This window comes from Bombina bombina, chromosome 4 (assembly GCF_027579735.1).
Source record: "Bombina bombina isolate aBomBom1 chromosome 4, aBomBom1.pri, whole genome shotgun sequence".
Lineage (NCBI taxonomy): Eukaryota > Metazoa > Chordata > Amphibia > Anura > Bombinatoridae > Bombina > Bombina bombina.
The window spans coordinates 535,406,965-535,429,861 of record NC_069502.1 but is presented as its reverse complement, the minus strand read 5'-3'; the positions used below and the strand labels follow the sequence as shown (position 1 = coordinate 535,429,861).

The following is a 22,897-nucleotide window of genomic DNA, read 5'->3' as shown; positions in this document are numbered from 1 at the left end:
ATCAAGCAGTGCAGAAAAGAACATATTTTGAGTTACAGCAGAGTCATTACCATGAATGTGTGTAAAAAGTATAATGACATCTAGTGATAGTGTTTAGCATTGCAGCCAATCATCCCATCATCCCAATATGCAGTTTAGTATGTCCCTCTTCTACACACGCAGAAATTAGACCCTCCTTGACAGACCTAGTTTTGGTCAGTGATTGTATCACTAACAAATGCACTCATTACTGCTAGCCCACTAAATATATCTGCTTAAACGACATGAAACACAAATATTTTTCCGCAGCTAGTTCCCAGTAGTGTATTGCTGCTCCTGACCCTACCTAGGTATGCTTTTCAACAAAGGATATCGCAGAATTATGCAAGTTACTAGAATACAAGTCAAATGGCAAGTTGTTCAAAAAGTATATGCTCTATCTGAATCATTAAAGGCTATTTTAACTTTACTGTCCCTTTAAATGATGTTTTGTATTAGAATGTCCTTTTAACTGGAAAAAAACCGTTAGGATTTTAGATGCACTAGAAGAAGTCTAGAACCTATGACACCTCTTTTCTGTTCTCTCAAGTAATGAAATCTAACGCTATAGACACGTCACTCACTCTAGCTATATATAAATATAAACTAAACGGACGATATTTATCTTTAAAAACTTTTACTGAAAAAAAACACACAAAAATATGTTATATCAACATACTAGGTGGCATCACGGTGCACACAGCTTGTACGTGATTTAAATTCCCCCAGACCATAAAACCCTTAGCTACCCCTCACCGTGATTCCACTGTGCCGCAAGCTTTGAAGGATGTACTCCAGCCTCCTCTGCACACTGCTTTTGACTTCGGCAGCTGACTCCTTGTTGCTCACCAGTCGCATACATACAGAGGCTCTGTCTGGGTCAGCGCTTAGCTCCGCAGTCCCTGTCACATGCACCTCTCGCCTTGCCCTCTGTCCGATTAGAAGCCCGGGCTTATTCTCCCGCTCCTCTAACGTTTGATCACAACTGTCCGGTAGCTGAAGAGATGCAAATAAACGTGAGGCAGGTTGTACAGTAGCCATGGCGGAAACGTTTCTATAGCAACGAAGCCATATGACAGACGCTTTCTGCACTAGCTATACAATGTACGTACAGCGTGATGACGTAACACATAAGGTACCGTCTATAAAGCCTGACAACGTTGACGTGGTTTGCCTAATGTGACGTAGTTCCGGTTGGCTGCTGGCCTGTCTGCTGAAGAGAGCCAAATTTCTGTCTGAATCAATGTGAGCGTCCTAGATAGATTTCCGATCTGTTTACAGGCAATTTGCTAACGGTAGTGCCCGATTATTCAAGCAGCCAGTACCTATATTAAATTGTTTCTAAACATACTTGTGCAGTCCTTATTAACAGTCAAAGCATTTAATTCATGTACTTACCGTCGTGAAATTCGTATATGAATTATAAACGTTTTAATATATGGTAAAAACTAGGGATGTTAAACTTAAGGTTACAAATACCAAACAATAAACTCTGTAGGTGGGCTAATTAGGCCTCCCTATCAAATAGATATTCCATTTAAAAATATATCCTAAATGCAAATAGGACAAAATAAAACAAAAATAACAGGAGAGCTTGTACATCTTAAAACCTAAACTAAATCAATGTGAAAAAATCATATAAAGAAATATTTATTCAAAACATATATGTTCTAAGTGAGAATATAGATATACATTTTTGAACTGGTATCCACAATAAAAGTTTAAAAACCTTTAAAGGGACACTCAACACTCGACATAACATAATCCTATATAAAAAAATTAAAACCGAATATCCACCTGCAACGTACCCCCTTTCTCTTACTTGCTTCCTTAACCTCTTAATCTTGTACGATACCTTCTAGTTTCTTGTGTTAATATGGCTGCCTAACTCCCCCCACCGTTACGTAGGGACCTTCTTTTTGAAAGGATCAGCCAATCATGATCCATTCCTCGGACTGAAAATGAAAGCGCGTTCACGGACCGCAATAGAAGACTCCTACAGCTCTTGTAATTACGATCGCGCTCGGTAATAAATGCGCATGCGCGATGACGTAGGAAGAGCGTCATCTGAAAATAACATGAACGTGCCTGAAGGGGATGAGTGATGGGGAAGAAGCATGAATGGGAGGAGTTAGGCGGCCATATTTAGTTAGTACGGTAAGCTATAACGATGAGGATTACTTGGACGTTATATATAGAAACAAGGCAGGGATGTGGTGCAGGCGGATTTTGGATTCTGTTTACACAACATGAAATTATGTTATAGCGGGTGTTGAATGTCCCTTTAAATAGGAAACATATTCTAACGTAAATCAGGCAGTTAAACGGATGATACCTATAGTTGGCCAACCAAAAGATTAAAATATACCACCTATACAAATAGAAGATTAAAAACAAGATAATAATACAAATCTGTTACAATGAACAACTCTATAAAGAATCATAATTGTGTCTAATCTCTGTGATGATAAAAAGTTAAATGGACAGTCAACCCAAAATGGTTTCTTACTCATACATATAGATTTGCAAACGATTATTATTTTTATATGTAGCCCAATTTTCCACAATATTTCGTTAGCATGTAAAACTACTTACTATTTTCGTCTCTGCTGTTCTAAAATGTCGGCCTGCCCCCTCCCCTATTTCATCACCAGTTTATGATCGCATTAACTTTTCGATCCTACACGTACCCGGAGTTTGCGCATGCGCAATGCGCCGATTTTAGTCAAGGGGGTACTTTTTAATCCGGAACTGAAAGTAACCTCTCAGTACACAGCGTTTCATATGTGAGACGTATGGTTGAGCTTTCCTTGATCGTTCGGTCAGACTCAGTCCCAGCCAGAGCTGTTTCCAGATTGGATTATAAACACAAAGTATATGGTATGTCAATTGTCCAAAATACTAAATTCCGATTTTATTTTTAGTAATAATCTTTATTTTCAGTATTTAATATGACCTTAACTTAATTCATGCAACTGTCCTGGACTTATAAGTTGCAGCATTATTGCCTCTTAACCCTTCAATGTCTGGAACCTTCTTCTCACCACATTCTATTTGAGTTTTACGAGAATTTTAGAAATCTTACTGCATTTTATACTTTTCATGCAAACTAAACATAACTTGGCAGGATTGTTGAGATTGTTCAAGCCCCCTTTTTTTTTTGCTTTTATACGTTTTCCATAACCTGTTTTCCATCTTATTTTTCACAACTAGTTTTATTTAAATACATATTAAATACTGCAAATAAAGATTATTACTAAAAATAAAATCAGAATTTAGTATTTTAGACAATTGACATACCATATACTTTGTGTTTATAGTCCAATTTGGGAACAGGTCTAGCTGGGACTGAGTCTGACCGAGCGATCAAACACAATCGTACGTCTCACATATGAAACCGCTGTGTAGTGAGCGGTTACTTTCAGTTCCGGATTTAAAAGTACCCCCTTGACTAAAATCGGCGCATTGCACATGCGCAAAATCCGAGAACGTGTAGGATCGAAAAGTTAATGCAATCACAGACTGGTGATGAACTAGGGAAGGGGGCTGGCGGACATTTTAGAACAGCAGAGACAAAAATAGTAAGTCTTTTTACATGCTAACGAAATATTGTGGAAAATTGGGCTACGTTTAAAAATAATAATAATTTGCAACTCTATATGTATGAGTTAGAACCCATTTTGGGTTGATTGTTCCTTTAATTCATAAGGGGATATTTCTTCAGAGTACTCACTGCAATGGTTATATCCTCTTCATTGTAACAGATTTGTATTTATTATCTTGTTTTTAATCTTCTATTTGTATATATGGTATATTTTATTATTTTGGTTGGCCAACTATAGGTATAGGTATCATCCGTTTAATTGCTTGATTTACTTTAGCATATTTTTCCTATTTAAAAGGTCTTTAAACTTTCATTGTGGATACCAGTTCCAAAATTTATATCTATATTCTCACTTAGAACATATATATGTTTTAAATAAATATTTATTTATATGAATATTTAACATTAAGATTTATTTTAGGTTTTTAGCTGTACAAGCTCTCCCTGTTATTATTGTTTTATTTTGTTAAACTTATGGTCAAGTATGGTTCTTGGAGAGGACAATGTCTCTAATTCAACAGTTAGGATATGTAAACTGGTGCAACCCAAAAAAATGATAAAAATTAACCTTTTATTAAAGAAACATTTAGTGAGTGAAAGCACACTGAACAAACCAACGGCTAGATTACGAGTTTTGCATTATGCGTGAAAAAGCCTCATAATGCTGCTTTTTCCCTACCGCTGGTATTACAAGTTTCCGTAACGCCACAAAAATCACCATCTACACTCAAATCCATAACATAAACCCAGACCCAGTAGTTAATCATATATCTATAACAAAACATCCACGAATGCAACTCAAAAACATTACACAAACTACACTTACACTCATACAAACACTCCACAATATTTATTTTTCAGATTAAAATTTTTCATGTCAAAATAGAACGGATTAAAGTTACGAGATCTCGGGTGTTTGAAAAAAAAGGCACACAAAAACATTTTACATTGACTTACATAGACAGACGGAACATACACTCATATAGCTACATCTGACTACAAATATTATCACATACATACACAAATCGATAGATACAAACAATATACAGCACATTACCTACACAAAACAGATTTTTATTATGAAATAAACATGATTTAGCTACTTTTTCACAGAAGGACATGACGTCACTCACTTTACGCTCAACACAAGTGTTGGATTTTATTTCTCGTCCATTGACTTCTATGGGGAAGACGTGCTCGTGCACGCGACCGGCAGATTTACTTAACGCATACAAAATGTGTAGGTTTTAAAACTCGTAATACCAGTGTTACAATTGTGGCACTAACTCATTCTTTCTTGCGCTAGTCCCGCTATGACAAATAGATCAAGAATTTACTATTTCCCTATGGAGTTGTGGCTTTTACTTGTGTGAAATTCACTCCAACATCAAATTCTTAAAAGAAATTACATTACATCAACTACAAATCACCATCACCAATACAAAATCGGTTTACAAAATTAAATCATATTTAAACGGACAGAAAAATATTTTTTACATTTCATTATTCACAAACAGTAGCCACTTTTAAACACGTCTCATTTACATCTATTATAGCATTTCATAGGCTCACCACATGATGATTGATGGATGCACATACATGCCTTTTGCCATTCACTCATACATGTGCATTGATATTCATGCAAAAAAACACATAGAAACAATGAACACATCTACATCATACAACTACATTGGAAGGTTGCTTAACATTGGATTCTCTCTCGGAATCACCAAAGATCAATTATGGATTTAGTGTCCTTTTAACATCACGATTCACTCATAATATTCCATTAGGAATTACGTACAATAATACCAGATCATTAGAAAATATTACAGCTAGGGATGCACCGAAATTTCGGCCGCAGAAAGTTTCGGCCGAAAATGGCATTTTTGGCTATTTCGGTTTTCGGTTTTTTAGCCTGTTATTTTCGGTAAAATTATTGTGTAGCATGTTTCAAATTTGATGCTAGCCTAGAGCTGCTGTTTAAGTTTATTACTTGACTTTATGTTCTGCATATAATGAGTTTTCTAGGACTATACTTTATTTGGATAATTAGTAAAAAAAAAAAACTGTTAAATATGATTCTGTTACATAGAACTAAATTAAGAATAATACAGTATATTGATATTTATAATTGTTTTAAGTAGGGATGCACCAAAACTTTGGTCGCAGAAACATTTTGGCCGAAAATGGCATTATTGTTTGCCTGGTTTTTTTTTTTTTTCTTGGTAAAATTATTGTGTAGCATATTATTGTTTTAAGATATTTTTGTCCAATTTTAGTGTGTTACTTTCAATAAAAATGTGGGATTTTTTTATTGGCTCTAATTATGCAAAAAAAAAAAACACTAAAATTTTTTTTTTTTTTAAAATACATTTTCGGTATCAGTTTCGGTTTTCGGCCAAGTGCATCCCGGATTTTCGGATTCGGTTTCGGTCCAGAATTTCCATTTCGGTGCATCACTAATTACAGCTGTCACTTTTTGGGAAGGAACAACAATGCTATACTGCTTTATATAAATCAGCATATGTGGGAGAGAATCACCATACATACATACATATATTTATATAACATGCATCACACAACAATAAAGCAAACATTTATCTTTTTAATCAGCACAAAAGAAGAATGTTGTAAAATACAACAACCAAATGAAGATTTGCAAACTAGACAGGCAGGTTGCTAATATGATGACGTCATTCGAAGCTTCAACCATACAGATTACAGCATTAGGACTGTACCGCCACTTTCATCAGTTTCTCACTCAATACTACATATACGTAAACAAGAGGGTTGGAAGATCTTCATTGTTATAACGATTTCAATGGGAAGCATAAAATATTAACATCTCGCCAATCACTTATATATAGAATATTATAGATGTCAGCCATTACTTTATCGTTTTGAAACAATATTGCAGCAACATTGATCGATCCGATTCTATGCCATGTCTATGCACATTATAAACAAGTATGCACTTTCATTCATGTTAGCGTGGACGTGTGCTTTTTACTATAAGATCGCGTTTAATAAGTATTTGTTACGCATATGAACAAAAATCACGAAGGTGCACTGTATATGTTACATTTTACACTTTCACATTACGATTCATTGGGAGTGAAATAAATTTAAGCAAACACCTAAAAAAAACGCCCACTTAGAAAGCATTTGTGCCGCTCACATACAATCAAGTGTATACAATCAGCAATCATTACGAACACGCTACCATTGGATATATTGCACTATAAATCCCCGAAACAACATGGCCAAAGCGTCCCTTGTGATCGACATTGTATCAAATCGCTTTTATGTTTTTGCATACCTTGTTACTCCTTGTGTGTTTGCTCTGCTGTTTGGCTTTGTGCTGCTTAGCTTGGCAAATATGGATGATCCGCAGTTAGTTGTTGCTGGTGCTGTTGCATGAGTTTTGTTCAACCGAATCAGGCGTGCTCGGCATCTCCAAGAGAGATAAAGGGCTCGTCTGGTTAGCGGTCCTCCTGTTCACAGGGTGAGGCCCACCTTGGATAACATGAGCGACTTCGAGGTTTATTTAAAGTATAGGCTCAATCGCGATCAGCTCATTAGCCTTTACGATGTTCTTAAACTTCATATGGAGCCACATAGACGTATGCAAAATGCAATCCCTGGTATGACAAAGATGCTAAGTTGCATACACGTCCTGGCCTCCGGAAGTTTTCAATCTGGAGAGGGGTACATGCTTGGGCTGTCTCAGGGTACCTTCTCTGTGGTTTTTGACAACTTTCTGAAAGCCATGGTACGAGTCAGTAAGCATTACATAGGATTCCCTCAAAATGATGGCGATTGGAGGTGCCTCCAATGAAAAATGTATTTTAATATAATAAATATTTATATCTTTGTAAAATTTGACATTTTGCTATGTTCATTATTTATAGGTGATTTGGGTTACATGAGCCGGCCTTGGCTCATTACGCCATTGCGTAACCCCACAGACGAGGCCCAGGAGCGCTACAATCGGGTGCACAAGCGGACTAGGGCTGTAGTGGAGAGGATGTTTGGGCTACTCAAAATGCGCTTAAGATGCCTGGATAGGTCTGGAGGAGCCCTCCAATACAGCCCTAGTAAGGTGGTGAAGATCGTTATAGCCTGCAGCGTCCTGCATAACATTGCTCAGTAGGCTGGGATGCTGCAGGCCGTCCAAGCGCCCCCAGACCTCCTCCAAGATGAGGAGGATGATCCTGTTCTAGAGGTGCCATTCCGGGACGAGGGGCTCAATGTCAGAGCAAACATCATCAACCGCCACTTCAGACGGTAAATATTAGAAGTTATATAGGATCATTGTGAATATGTGTGAATTTTAGGGAAATGAGAAGTAGAGAATTGTGCAAACATGTTAGGATTGTTTAACAAATGATTAGATCAAAATATAATTTAATATTATTCTTATCATAGGTAATTTATACATAAGATGATTCTGGCATTGGCTCCTGTAATGACTTTGCCACCTGATTTTCAAAGACAACATCAGATGGTAAGTATACACAATGTATGGACTGGGGGGGGTTTGCACAATGATCCATCATATGGCATACAATTTAAAATGTAGTATTTAGTTAACACATTACAAGATTTTTAGATAGTCATAAAGGGATACTCTAACAATACTATGTGATTCTAAGTCAGACATTAGAGGTTAGGTCTACACAACGTATGACTCCGCTTCACACTTGATTGATAGAACATAACACAAGATGCTACACACGCTTAGTAAGCTATTGATCTAAATAGTTTCAGAAATGGTTGGGGGGAGGAAGAACCAAGTCACACACTTTTATTAATGATTTGATTTACACTTTTACTTCCATTAGGGGGATGACTTCATCTACAGACTGAAAGTGAAGAATTCAAGACTGAAAGTGAAGAATTCAAGACTGAAAGTGAAGAATACCAGACTGAAATTAAAGAATCCCAGACAAAGTTAAGAATACCAGTGTAATCATGTCTGTGGCATCGTCTTTCAACTGTGCTGACTTTGAAAACCATACAAAGACAGGTTCACATTGTAAGTATCCACAATTTTATGGAACAAGAAAAATTAAAATAGTGTTGCGTATATGATAAAGATGACAATAACAAATCAACAAGGGCAAAAACAAATGCAAAATAATAAGGTTGTAGTGTCATCTACAATAACCTAATGCAATCACAATAAATGTTGCATCTATAGAATAGCATCTTGCTATTTCAACAAAAATAAAAAACAAACATATCAAGAAGCATTCAAGGAATGCAATCCACCACTATTCATTACTAAATATAATTCTAACCACCATATAATTACCAAAATTTTGAACAAACACTGGCCAGTCTTAGCAAACGACCCTACTCTTAGGAAAATAATAGGTAAGAAGCCCAAAGTGGTGTTCAGGAGAGCACCAACTTTAAAAACCGCCTTAGCTCCCAGCAAAGTTGTTAGGGACAAGCATATCAGCACCAATGTTGGGTCCACCAGCCCATTGGGGGTTGTTTTTCCCAAAAACACAACAATTTCGACAAATAAAATATCTAAATGTTGTAGGAAACGCTGCGGGATGTGTAGCTTCATATCCCACAGGGCCTCCACTTTTACATCACATACCACTGGTGAGATATTTAACATCAAGGGTTTTATGACATGTAAAACATCTTTCGTCATATACCTTTTGAGCTGCAAATGTGGGGTTCAATACAATGGACGGACATGTCGTAAGATCAAAAAAAGATGGGGTGAACATTCACATAATATTAAAAAGAGCTCCAAATCCCACAGTGTCTCCAGACATTGTCTGATTTATCATAAAAAAACAAAAAAATCCTATGAGATTTACACCAATAGAGGTAATCTCTAGATCATTCCTTAACGCCTTTCTGACGCTCAGAAAAAGAGAGACGTTCTGGATCAAAAAACTTCAAACACTCCAGCCAGATGGGCTCAATGAGAACCTTGACATGGCAGCCTTCTGATTATTTTTCTTGTAGGAGTCAGTTGATTCCCTAGAGGATTCTACAGACAATCTTATGATTCTATTATTTATTCGAGGTCATCACCTCATTTGCCTCAATGACTATAATCATTGGGATTAACCTATAATTCGGTATTAATTCCTAAGAGTGACATGCTTTATTGGTCTATCATTAGACTAACTCTCAAAGCCAGAGTATGACTGGGTTATGGCTTCTATACATATTATCCTTAAATTTGCTAAACAGTCATTAGTGGTGAGTACCCTGATTAACTGTTTTAGGGACCTTACATACATAGAACCACCCGATACAATTTTGACGGGTTGGGAAAGATATCATCATCACTGCTTAAATTCGCAAATGATTATAGATGTTTAATTTTTGGGTATGGATAATGGAGAACGAGAGATTGTATTGATTGGTGCAACTCTATATATATATTTTTGCACCACTCTAAGATATTCTATAGATGCAACGTTTATTGTGATTGCATTAGGTTATTGTAGATTACACTACAACCTTATTATTTTGCATTTGTTTTTGCCCTTGTCGATTTGTTATTGTCATCTTTATCATATACGCAACACTATTTTTAACTACTACTTAATGTCTAACATTATCATCTTGATTTAATACTGATATATTTATTTTCACTCCTGTATCTTCTTTACATCCACTCACACACTCACACTCACTATCAAGACACTTATACTTATTATTATTCATGCTTAATGGTCACACCAGAAAGACACATACTATTATTATTAATTTCTTTATAGGTTATACCATATTCTACATTGGGACTTTCACATTATCATTCCCTTATCTTTATCGTAACAACTAGACAAACATTATCACTGACACATATCATTGTCTATTTTTGTCTCTAACTTTAGTGACCTGTGCTCATTATCACTAAGAATCTGAATTCACTCTTCAGATCTGTTTGGATTTTACACTTAGATTCACTTATTAACAGTTGTGTTACACTATGTGTCACACAACTGTCTGCAGGACCAAAATGGCCACATTATACTCACTATGACACAAGATATATATATGTGATATATACTCATATATATATACTCACTACGACATGGGATATATATATGAGATTTTTAATATGGGATATATTAGTTAAGGTTGAATAATATTTACTTTATCACTAGCACACACCCCATCACCATTAAATAGTTAGATATAAAGGACATTGGGCCAATAACATTATGAGAAATAGATTTAGGACATACTGATTTTTCTTAGCATACCAATAGAATATTTATTGTACACTCTATCAAACAGTCAACATCACTCATTACGCTGTTTGTGCAACACCGACACTGATTTATATATGTTTTGGAATCACTAAATTGTGTCAGTTATTTATCGGGATAATATACATCAATATCTTTTCTTTTTCTACCAATGGCCATAGAGATAACAAGAGGAAGGCTGCCTTGTCGACCCTGAAAGGCTTTAGGACACACTCCCCTTAGATAATATATACACACTGCCAGGGTATGCTAAACGGGTGTCGATCGGACCAATCACATGTTGGAAAAGGATGACCGGAGCGGGTCTTACCTACTAATAGCTATGGGGATTACGACAAGCACGTCCTAGCATTTGTCCCTGATTGGCCCTAGACACACTCCCCCTTGAGAATACGCACACACTAGTATGGCTGATTGGAATGGACACACACACACCCTCAAATAACGATGACGATTGGAGGAAATTTGAACTGACACAGCACAGAGAGGATTACGCTATAGACAGTGTTTATTCCCCTAAAAGTTATTCTTTAATCAACTTGCGATCGAGCTACACTGAAGCCCCTATTTTATACAAGTAAACTAGGACATGATGAATGGACATCTATCCCTTGCAGGTAATCAAGTACAACACCCGCAGCACCATAAAATCAAGACATTTTCTCCACACACAGCTCATGATATCACATTGGGCTGTTTGTACCAAGCAAATATCACTCATTTATGGTCATGCTTTCCACTATAGATCACCCAAACGATCTTTTGAGATTTTATTATTATTATTATTTGAAAGTACATATTTATATACCAATGTTTGGGATTAGATATTTTTGGCTAAGAATGTCTTTTTAAATACAGATGGTGTATGTATCAATCAATATACAATATATATGCTCTGTAAATATACTTATTTGCTATTTTTCAGCCTCAGTATTAGGTTCTAAGGGAATGTTTTTTTATTTCATTTTATTGTATTTATTCTATATGTGTCAATGGAACCTTTATATATTATGTTTATTTGAGTGTTTTGTAAATTGCATGTATGAACTTATTTGTTTTTTGTTGATCCTGGTTACTATAGTTACTAATTGTTGCATGGTTGCTGCACTTAGGACTTTTTTTGTTATGCTAATTACTTGCATGCCTGTGTTTATCTGTTCACTCCCATGCCAATTAGGGTTGCCTTAGCAATTGATTGTTACTGATCACACATTGGTTGAAATTCAAACCGACTGTCCTATCAGATAACCTAAAGGGTTTTTTGTTTATTATATAGCAAGTGTATATTTTAATGTTTTATTATAGCCTGATGAAACAGCCCACAGGAGGCTGAGAAACGCGTTGCTGTGTTATTAAAGATTTTTAATTTTTTATATACACTTCTTGTGTGGTATTTTACCCATTATCTAGCTGTGGTGCACCTCTGCACTATCCTTTTTTGTATAATCTTTCTCTGCTGGAAGCTGGTGATTACCCGTTTTGGTTTGTCTACTGGGCGACTTTGGCTCCAGTTTGCTGGTATTGCACCTGGAGGTGCTTTGAATCCTGTGAGTATACTCATTTGGTCATATCCTCCCTTTGCTCATACGTTACTGGGCCATGTTGGTTTGCCTTTTTTTTTCCTTTAGGCATCTCATCTCAGGCCTCCTAAGGATTCTCCACTGGATCTCTGCTAAGGACCAACAGTGAGCTGGACTACTGTGAAGTTCCAGCCTGCTCTAATAGCACCATTTGGGTGCTCCATTTCTGTGCGTATATCTATTGCCATCTGATTTCACATCCATTTGTTTTGGTGGTACTGGGCCATGGTGGCGCCTCTGTTTTCTTCTTTTTCTCAGATTCTAACCATCAGGACGACCATCCTTTGACAGAGTGCTGCCGCCTTTTGTTTTGGGACTTTTTGCTTTGGGACTTTTTGTTTGATGGACGCTCACATATGATTATAGACTGCTAAGTATACTGTGATTGTTGTCCTATCATATGTCACTATTAGATTGCACTGTCACCATTATATCAATCAATAGCTGATTTATTTATTTTATATCTTTTATGTTATATTTGTAATTGGGAGGCGCACCCTAAAGGGTGTGGTGTGCTATTGTGTACACCATTCTCTATATTGTAGGCTACTAAGAATGACAGAGTCAACTTTGTTACCCAGTATAATAACCAGTTTCATGAAATCTGTAACATCATACAGAAACATTTGCCTATGTTACAGGCTGATGATAAACTGGTAGAAGTGGCAAGACAAGGATGCAGGTTTTCTTTTAAGAAAGGCATCTCTATAGGAAACAGAATAGCACCCACACTCCTAAAAAACACAGAAGTTCATGGAAGCTCATGGCTAACATTTAAAGGTACATTTCATTGCAGCAATGTCACTTGCATAGCATGTGATTTCTTACAAACAGGAAATCAATTTAGATGTTCAGTCACAGGGCAAACATTTAATCATAGAATGTGCCTAAATTGTAGAGAGAGCAATGCATTCTACTTAATTACCTGCATAAATTGTGACATACAGTACGTAGGGCTCACGACGAGAGAAGTTCGTGAAAGGATAAGGGAGCATGTTTCCAATATTAAAGCTGGCACCTTAACTACACCATTGGTCCAACACTTTAAAACAAAACACCACAGTGATCCCAGTTCTCTAAGGTGGACAATTATAGAGAAACCTAAAAAAGGAAACAGGGATAGGGAGAATTTTCTGGCCCTAAGAGAGGTATTCTGGATACATAAGTTGAAAACCAGAATACCTCTAGGATTAAATTCAGAGTTTGACCTAATAAATTTCTGGCAAAATAAGTTTATATCAGAGTGAGGAAAACTACTATTAAATATGACACAGATATAATTGAAAAGATAACAAATATTTGAACCCAAAAGTGAACAAGCCATTAATGTTCCAGACAGCTTACTAATTAAAATAATTTTAAGCCTATAATCAAAAAGGAATACAATTTATATGGATGTACCTATAGGATACTTAGTTTTTGTCAGTACTCCCATCAAGAGACATAGTATTATGATTAATAAAGCGAAGCATTAATACATCAGAATTAGGTCATCATATAACAAAGTAATTCAATGGCCAAATGTGATACATAAGTTAGTTTGTATATTTTTACCATCACATATAAATAGCAACATGTTTTTTACATGCATGTTTCATAGCTCATAGAATTCTAACTTAACTCTAAATTTGTCACAAATACATCTAAATGTGATGTGAAATTTATTGAGTAAGCGTAGTGTAAATAAACTAAAGTCCAAATGAAACAAAAGGATTTAATTGATCGCTCTCCATGTTTTTAACTATGAGCTTAACAAAGAGAGCTGAATAATGGACAAATCAAATGATATCAAATTATATCTAATAATAGTTAGCAAAACAATTCCAAGTGCATAGTCGTAAGAATAACAAATTATTTAAAAAAAAAAATTAAGAATATACACTTCGTTGATATTACTCAAAATTAAAAACAAACCCCCATCTCCAAATAATAGATCACGCCAGAATTTAGAAATTGCATGTTATGAATTGCAACAAGTTAAAGCGCAAAGGAGGGGAATAAATCACCACGACAAATGTAACCAAAAGTTTGACAACAATAGAGTAAATGCCGATAAAGCATTCAAGAAGTTAATCTGTATATCATTTGAATTCCATACCTCTAGGGTTAATAGTAAGACCTCAAGTTCAACAGATTGTAATAGAGTTGTGAGTGTCAGAAACAACACCCAATCAGATAGTCAGTAACTTGTTTTTAAATTATCCAATCAAGTGGTGGTGGGTATTTTAAAAGTGTACTGTGTATGTTACTTTCTCATGCTATGATTACGGCTGTCGTCAAAATGCGTAAGCTGGAGAATGCTTATCTATCTGTTTTCATGTTGATACTATTTACAAGATTTTAATGTAAGCTGACAAGCCAAAATAAAAGTGAAATTTTATTCATACGAAAAATCGCCTGGTGCTCCTCATTGATCGTTTGATCATTTGAAAGCAGCTATAAGATACTCATAATGCCCGCTCCTGGTGTTAAATGCTGTTTTCCATTTGTGGCCCTCCTTGATCCTAACGAGATTGTACGCTCCTCTCAAATCAAGTTTAGAAAAGACTGTAGCTCCCTTGAGGCAGTCAAAGAGATTTCCGTAATGAGCGGAATAGGGTAAGCATTCTTAATGGTAAGACGATTAAGACCCCTATAATCGATGCATTGTCTTAACTCGCCACCCTTTTTCTTCACAAAGAAGAAACCAGCCCCTGCAGCAGAGCAGGATTTGCGGATGATCCCCCGCGACAGACCATCAGCAACATACTCCTCCATAGCACAGTTCTCCGCAACAGACAGAGGGTAAACCCGGCCCGAGGAGGAATGGCTCTGGGTTGCAGGCCTATGGCACAATCGTAAGACCGGTGAGGAGGCAACGTACCGGCACGCATCTTGTCAAAAACGTCTAGGAACTCTCTGTACTCCTCTGGCAATTGAGATACCGAAGAAGTGCACAAGACTTTAACTGGTTTCCGAAGACAAATGGAAATACATTGCGGAGACCACGACAAAATTTCGGCCCTGCGCCAATCGAGACTGTGATTGTGCTTTTGGAGCCAGGAATAACCCAGAACAACTGAAAAATGCGGAAAATGTATCCCCTGTAACTGGAGGGTTTCAAAATGGAGAGACCCAACAGCCATGGATAACTGAGCGGTTTCGTGAGTAACGAGTGCGGGCTGAAGGGGCCTGCCATCAATGGGCTCAATAGCAAGCGGAACGGACCGAGGCAAAACAGGAATGGAGTGCTTTGATACAAAAGCACTGTCAATGAAATAGCCCACAGCACCGGAGTCAACAAGAGCCTGGGTGACTATGAAGGAGTCCACCCAGGAAAGGACAACCATGACCAAAGGTTTCTACTTTAGCGGTTCGGGGGATGAGGATAAACCACCCAAGGTCTGCCCCCGACAGGACCTTAGGTGTGAGTGTTTCCTGGCCGTGTAGGACAAGACTTCAAAAGGTAGCCCTGTAACCCACAATAGAGGCAGAGCCCCTCCTGCTAAAGGCCCTCTCTGCCGCGGAGAGACGCGTGAATCCCAACTGCATCGGCTCAGCAGTACCTGTTGACTCGGGACCAAGAGGCATGGGAGGAGAGGGAGGCATGGGTGGGAACGAACACGTAGGAGACAACGGAACAGAAGGCTTCCGCAAGCGCTCCTTGAAAGAGGGCCTCTCTCTGAGTCTGATGTCAATTAGGATCAAAAAAGACAACAATGCCTCGAGATCCTCTGGTAAACCTCAGGCAGCAACTTTGTCTTTAATCACATCAGAGAGCCCATGAAAGAAGGCAGCAACAAGGGCTTCATTGTTCTAACCTACCTCTGCGGCAAGCGTATGGAACTCAATGGCATACAGAGCAATAGATCTTGTTCCTTGCTGAATGGACATGAGTCGTTTAGCAGCAGAGGAGGAGCAAGCTGAAACATCAAATACCCTTCGAAAGGAGGCCACACATTCAGGGTAATTTGAAATTATAGGTTTATTAGTCTCCCACAATGGATTAGCCCAGGCAAGAGCTGTGTCAGAGAGTAACGAGATGAGAAATCCCACCTTAGCTCTGTCAGTGGGAAACGCTTGAGGTAACATCTCAAAGTAAATGCCCACCTGGTTCAAAAACCCTCTGCACTGAATAGGATCGCCTCCATATTGCTGAGGTAGAGGTGCAGAACAGGACATGCTCCTGGTAGGACTAGCTGCAGCAGCGGAAAAAGGAGCAACCATAACTTGCTGGACACTTTGGTCCAAATGTGCAGTGCGAGTCAGCAGGGTTTGCAGGGCTAATGCAAATTGATCCAAGCATTGATCCTGTTCATCCATCCTGGAAATGATGGTAGGTAAAGGTGGATTATTAGCACCATCAGGATTCATGGCCTTGCGTAATGTCAGGGTGCCAGGAATCAGACCTGGACAAGAAGTGCAAAAATAATCACACCTTTATTAGTAACAAAAAATATTAAAAAGTCCACATGTTAAATAACAAGCCAGAAGTCAAAACCAGAGCTGGTAGTCAGACGAGCAGAGTCAGGAGCCAAAGCGAATAGTCAGACGAGCCGAGTCAGGAGCCAAAGCGAGTAGTTAGACGAGCCAGAATCAGGAACAAGGAGAACAGCAGAGTCAGGAACAAGCCAGGGATCAGGAACCAGGAGGGACGTCAGACAGCCAGGTAAAACACAGGAACTGGAACTCACAAACAGGTCTGAGACAATGCAAGGGCAAAGCATACTGAACAGAGGCCCTTTAAATATTAAGTGATGACATTACAATTCTGAGACTGCAAATAACAAGCCAGGGATCAGTAACCAGGAGGGACGTCAGACAGCCAGGTAAAACACAGGAACTGGAACTCACAAACAGGTCTGAGACAACGCAAGGGCAAAGCATACTGAACTGAGGCCCTTTAAATAATAAGTGATGACATCACAATTCTGAGACTGCAACCTGTCTCACACAAATGATGTACAGCAGTCTGGCCATAAAAGGGCATGCAGGAAATGAGGAGCATCACACACTACACCCCAGAGTCAGCAAGAAAGGTGAGTAAAATGGATGCCAGCAGCACATGGCAAACAAAGCAGGGAAAGAACCCTGACAATAATGCTGTGCCCAAACAAAAATTGGGGAGACCTCCTTGAGAACCTGTCGACTCCTTGTACCTTCTTGATATAGGACATAAGAGCTGGCTGTCCTGTTGTCTGTCAAAATCTTAATATACTTTTCCAGCAGAATACTTTGAAAATGAGCCAAGGCCTGAAATATTGATCTGATTTCCAGACGATTGGCAGGAAAGTGTTGAATTTCGAGGGGCCACAGTCCCTGCACATACTGCCCCTGACAAACATTTTCAACATTTTCATCCTCCACATCCTTACTGAAAGTTGTCAGCACAGTTGAAGCATTTTAAAATACTTTACCAGGACCTGTATCCGATGTGCAGACAGTGAAACCAGCTGATCCACTGTATTGAACTGTGCTCCCAAAAACTATTTTTCGAGGGGATTCCAACTGACTCTTTTGGTAATTTATTAACCTTCCATGATCTTGTAAAAATTGAAGGACAAAGTCTCTGTGTTGACATGCAATTGCAATTTGCGATTATTAAAATGTCATCCAAATAATCAAGAATAAAAATACCCTTTTCTCAAAGCTGTGCAATTAGAGTAACCAAGAACTTTGTGAATTTTCGAGGCGAGGTGGAAATACCGAAAGGCAGAGCTGCAAACTTAAAGTGATGACACCCACTTCAAAGCGTAGAAAACTTCAAAGCGTAGAAATTTCCTTTGGGATTCTGCACGCTTAAAGCATAGTTGGCATAAATGCAGGGATACTTTGAAGAAGATCCATGCCCATGTATGGTTTTCATAGCTCTGCCCACTCCAATCCACCCCAAAACAAGTATATACAATTCTAGTAGTATCATTTAGCCATACTGATTGCTTAAAGTGATTGGAAAACTTAAATTAAACTTTTATAAATCAGATAGAGGATTTTATTTTTATAGTCACTTCTACTTTGTTCTCTTGATTACCTTAGTTTAAAAGCATATGTACATATCCTCAGCAGCAGCAATTCACTTCTGGGAGCTAGCTTTTGAGTACTGTGTACAGTTAGCTCCCAGTAGTGCATTTCTGTTCTGTAACTGACTTTAATTATCTGTTTAATAACTTTGCAGGGGATAAACACATGGTTATATTAAAGCAATAGTGCAATAATGCATTTTTTTTCTTTATGCACTGTTATAGTCCTTTAATGCAGCTTAAAGCATAAAGGTCCTCATCACCTCCCTTACTCTCAAGCATATATGTTATGGGTGTTATGTTTAGTTTATATGCAACTCTATGATTTATTTCTATTGCACTTGTTTCCTGTTTTGCATTTCCTGTTCCTGTTGATTCTCTGCTAAGATCATGGCTTCTGTACACTAATGCCTTGTACTGTCATTATTTATACCACATGAAACATGGTGTCAGAAGTATCTGAATCTGCGCTGTTTCTACACATCTGATGCTAAGAACTTGGCAGTCTTGCAGTGAGAGACTTTAGAGCTGATTGTGCCTCCTGTAACAATTGTAGTCCTGGCCTGAAAGCAGAGCACTGGAAGAAAGAAAACCAGCACTATGGCAGCTGCTAACAGCATTCCACTGCCTGAGGCAATAAGGGTGAGTGGGGATTGCAGTAGTAACTGGGACAACTTCAGAGCTGAGTTTGAGGATTACTTCCTAGCAACAGGGTTAAATGAGAAGCCTGCAGCAGTGCAAGCAGCCACACTGAGGAGGGTGATGGGCAGTGAATGCCACCATGTTTACAAGCATAATTTTAGCCTCACAGAGGAGCAAAAGAGTGACACGAAAGCCATCCTAGATGCATTAGAAGCTTTTTTCAGACCTTCTAAAAATGTCATATATGAAAGATATATATTTGGCAGCTGCAAGCAAGGAGAAGGTGAAGCAACAGATAATTTTGTCACACGGCTAAGAGAAAAAGTTGCAAGCTGTGAGTATGGCTCTCTGAGAGATGAACTTATTTGTGACAAAATAGTTCTAGGTATTAATAGTGAAAGCACACGCCACCACCTATTAAGGGAACATGATTTAAACCTACAAGCAGCAAATGAGATATGTTGTACTGCAGAACTTACTGACAAACATATGAGAGCTATGGAATAGGATAAACAGACTGACAGTATCAATGCAGCCTCCAAGCAACAGCTAAGCTTGAAGAACCACCAGCACAAGTTTCAGCACAAAAATTACCTACGCAACTCACCTATGAGCAAGCCTGCATCTTGCAAGTACTGTGGCAGTGTGCATGTACGAGATAAAAAACAGTGCCCTGCTTATGGTAAAATCTGTAGAGCATGTGTAAATCATTTTGCTGGAGTATGTCTGTCAAGTAGAATGGAAGCAAGAAAGCTGCACACAATTGAGCAAATGTCAGATCCTGAGGATGCACATTTATTTAGCACTCATGTGGTTTACTCAAAAGAATGCATTGGTGCTGTAAAATCTAAGGGCCAAAAATGTTTTGTAAATCTTAGACTAAATAATATATGCCAACCCTGTCAGCTGGTCTCAGGTGCAACGTGTGATGTCATGAGTTTAAAAGACAAGATGAAACTGGCATCTAGGGTACCTCTTCAGCCAAGTAGCACCAAATTAAAGTTATATTCAGGGGAACTAATGGAATCATTGGGACTTTTCCAAACAGAATGCAGCATACGTGAACATATTCACTAACTTGAATTTGAGATTGTTGAGGCCAATAAGAAACTGCTATTGTCTGGTTCAACATGTGAGCGCCTGGGTCTGATGCAGTTCACCATTCCTGCTGAGCTACACAATGTCGATAATCAGCCTGCAAAATCCATGACTAGGCCACTGACAAAACATCAAATCCTAATTGTCTATAGTGATGTGTTTGATGGCCCAGTAGTATCTGTTTCAGGAGAGGTACATTTTGAACTTGATCCTAGCATTCAACCAGTACAATGTGTCCCATGCAATGTGCCAGTAGCCATTAAAGTGGATGTAAACTCACTGCTACTCGACAATCACAACTGCTTTATCATCAAAAAATAACATAAGTTTAATTCATGAATTTTGTTAAAACATAATATATAAACGATGTATATACCTCTATAACTATAAAAGTCTCAGTTTCTCCCTCCGCCCGCCATTTTGTTCCGCTTTCCTTACATTGATTGACATTTCCCTAAACAAATAATGTGGCGTACCCCGTGGCGTCCAGCCCCTTTTTCGTAACGTCATTTTATATTTTTGCGCATGCGTCTTTTATATGCGCATGCGTAAAACCACTTGTGCTGGCTTTGGAAGTGCTGCGCGCACACGCTCTAAGCATGCGCATATAAAGGCCGCTTCTCCAAACTTCGTGTATTTCCCAGGAACTGCAAGTAAGTATCTATGCTGCTCCGCAAACTGTTTGAAATTGTAACAATATATTTCGAGTATTGAAAGAGCGGTTTGGAAGTGCCTGACTGATTAGTAATGCAAATCCAGCAATAATAACTAAATTAGAAGCGCATGCGCACAAAAGGGACCCATCGAGAACGCGCAAGGGTAGTACGTCATAGAGCGGGTGGGACCGCTCTAGACGTTATGCGCTTAAAATGAAGGAAGTTATGGATGGGAGGAGCTCAGCCTGAAAACGGAGCAAACTTACTAACGTAAATATAAGTTTATTTGTTCGTTATATAAATTACAAAAGTATGCGGTATTGATAAAAGAGTGCTTAAGAACAAATTTGGAAGTTCAATATGTAAAATATTTACATCCACTTTAAGCCGCAGGTCAAAGCACAACTGAATAAGTATGAAGGTAAAGGACATCTTACTTCAGTATCAGAGCCTACGAATTGGATAAGCAACATGGTAGTTATTAGGAAGCCTGAGAAGATCAGAATTTGCGTTGATCCCAAGTTTCTGAACATGGCCCTGAAATGGCACACTACTTAATGCCAACACTTGACAATGTTTTGCACAAACTACCCAAAGCACGGGTTTTTATGCTTGTTGATGCGAGAGATGCCTTTTTACAGTGACAACTGGATGAAAAGAGTAGCTACATGACCACCTTTTGGACTCCTTGGGGCAGAAAGAGATGGCTAAAACTGCCATTTGGAGTCTCTGTAGCACCGGAGGTGTATAAGCAAAAGCAGCATGAACTATTATTTGGGCTCCACGGAATTGAGCCAATAGCCGATGACATTCTTATAGTTGGCTGTGGTAATACAGATGAAGAAGCTGAGCATGACCATGATGAGAAGCTAACAGCACTACTGGATCGTTGCAGGCAGGTGATGCTGAGACTCAGCGTAAAGAAATTGCAGTTCAAGGTGCAAGAAGTTTGTTTCCATGGACATAACCTGTCTTCACAAGGCTTAAAAGCTGACCCAGACAAGATTAGAGCCATTGTGGACATGCCGCAGCCTGGTGATGCCAAAGCGATACAGCATTTTATTGGCTGTGTCACATACCTAGCGAAATTCATGCCGCACTTGTCTGAGGTGTGTCAGCCATTGAGAAGACTTCTGGACAAAGATGCAGTTTGGCACTGGCTTCCCAAGCATGACCAGGCAGTGGAGGAGATAAAACGCTTGGTCACTGTTGCCCCGGTATTGAAATATTATGATGTCACAAAGCCTTTCACAATACAAAGTGACTCAAGCAAAAATGGCCTAGGATATTGTCTATTGCAAGATCAGCCAGTTGCATATGAGCCCAGTGCTCTTTCATCAGTCGAGCAGAATTATGCTCAAATTGAAAAGGAATGTTTAAGCATTGTGTTTGCTTGCCAGTGTTTTCATCATTATCTTTATGGCTGGGATACAATCAGAGCTGAAACTGATCACAAACCGCTAATAGCCATATTCAAAAAGCCCCTTTTATGTGCTCCCGGTCAGCGTACAAAATGGTATCTTATACAAAGGTCCAAGAGTCATAATACCAAAGTCACTTAGAGCAGAGATGTTATTACGCATACACTCAAGTCACATTGGGGGTGAGGCATGCTACAGACAAGCTTGTGATACTCTTTACTGGCCCAACATGCAAGGTGAAATCGAAGACTTTGTCAGCAATTGTCCCACTTGCAATGAATATGCACATTTGCAACAAAAAGAAACCATGATGTCACATGAGATACCTACACGTCCTTGGCAGATCGTCAGTATAGACTTATTCAACTACACAGGAAAAGAATATCTGATATTAGTCGATCATTACTCAGACTTCTGGGAAATTGAAATTCCTGACTTATCCACTGAAACTACAGTTAATAGGTGCGAGGCTCAGTTTGCACGTCCTGGACAACCAGATAAAGTGATCTCTGATAATGGTCCTCAGTTCACAAGCTTACAATTCAGGAAATTTGCCACTGAATGGGAGTTTGAGCATGTGACTTCTTCACCACGTCATCCACAGGCTAACGGCAAAGCTGTAT

The 22,897-nt window shown here is 38.4% G+C and overlaps 1 protein-coding gene across 1 annotated transcript in view; it reads right to left on the bottom strand.

Annotated features, from left to right (window-relative positions):
- The window catches only part of LOC128655469 (interleukin-1 receptor-associated kinase 1-binding protein 1 homolog), a 28,408-nt gene extending 27,284 nt beyond the window's left edge, over window positions 1-1,124 (bottom strand). Inside the window, exon 1 of the mRNA XM_053709081.1 lies at window positions 775-1,124. Coding sequence (XP_053565056.1) covers window positions 775-1,059 — 285 coding nt within the window. The 5' untranslated portion in view covers window positions 1,060-1,124. The remainder of the gene's footprint in view (window positions 1-774) is intronic.
- Window positions 1,125-22,897: the final 21,773 nt, after the last annotated feature.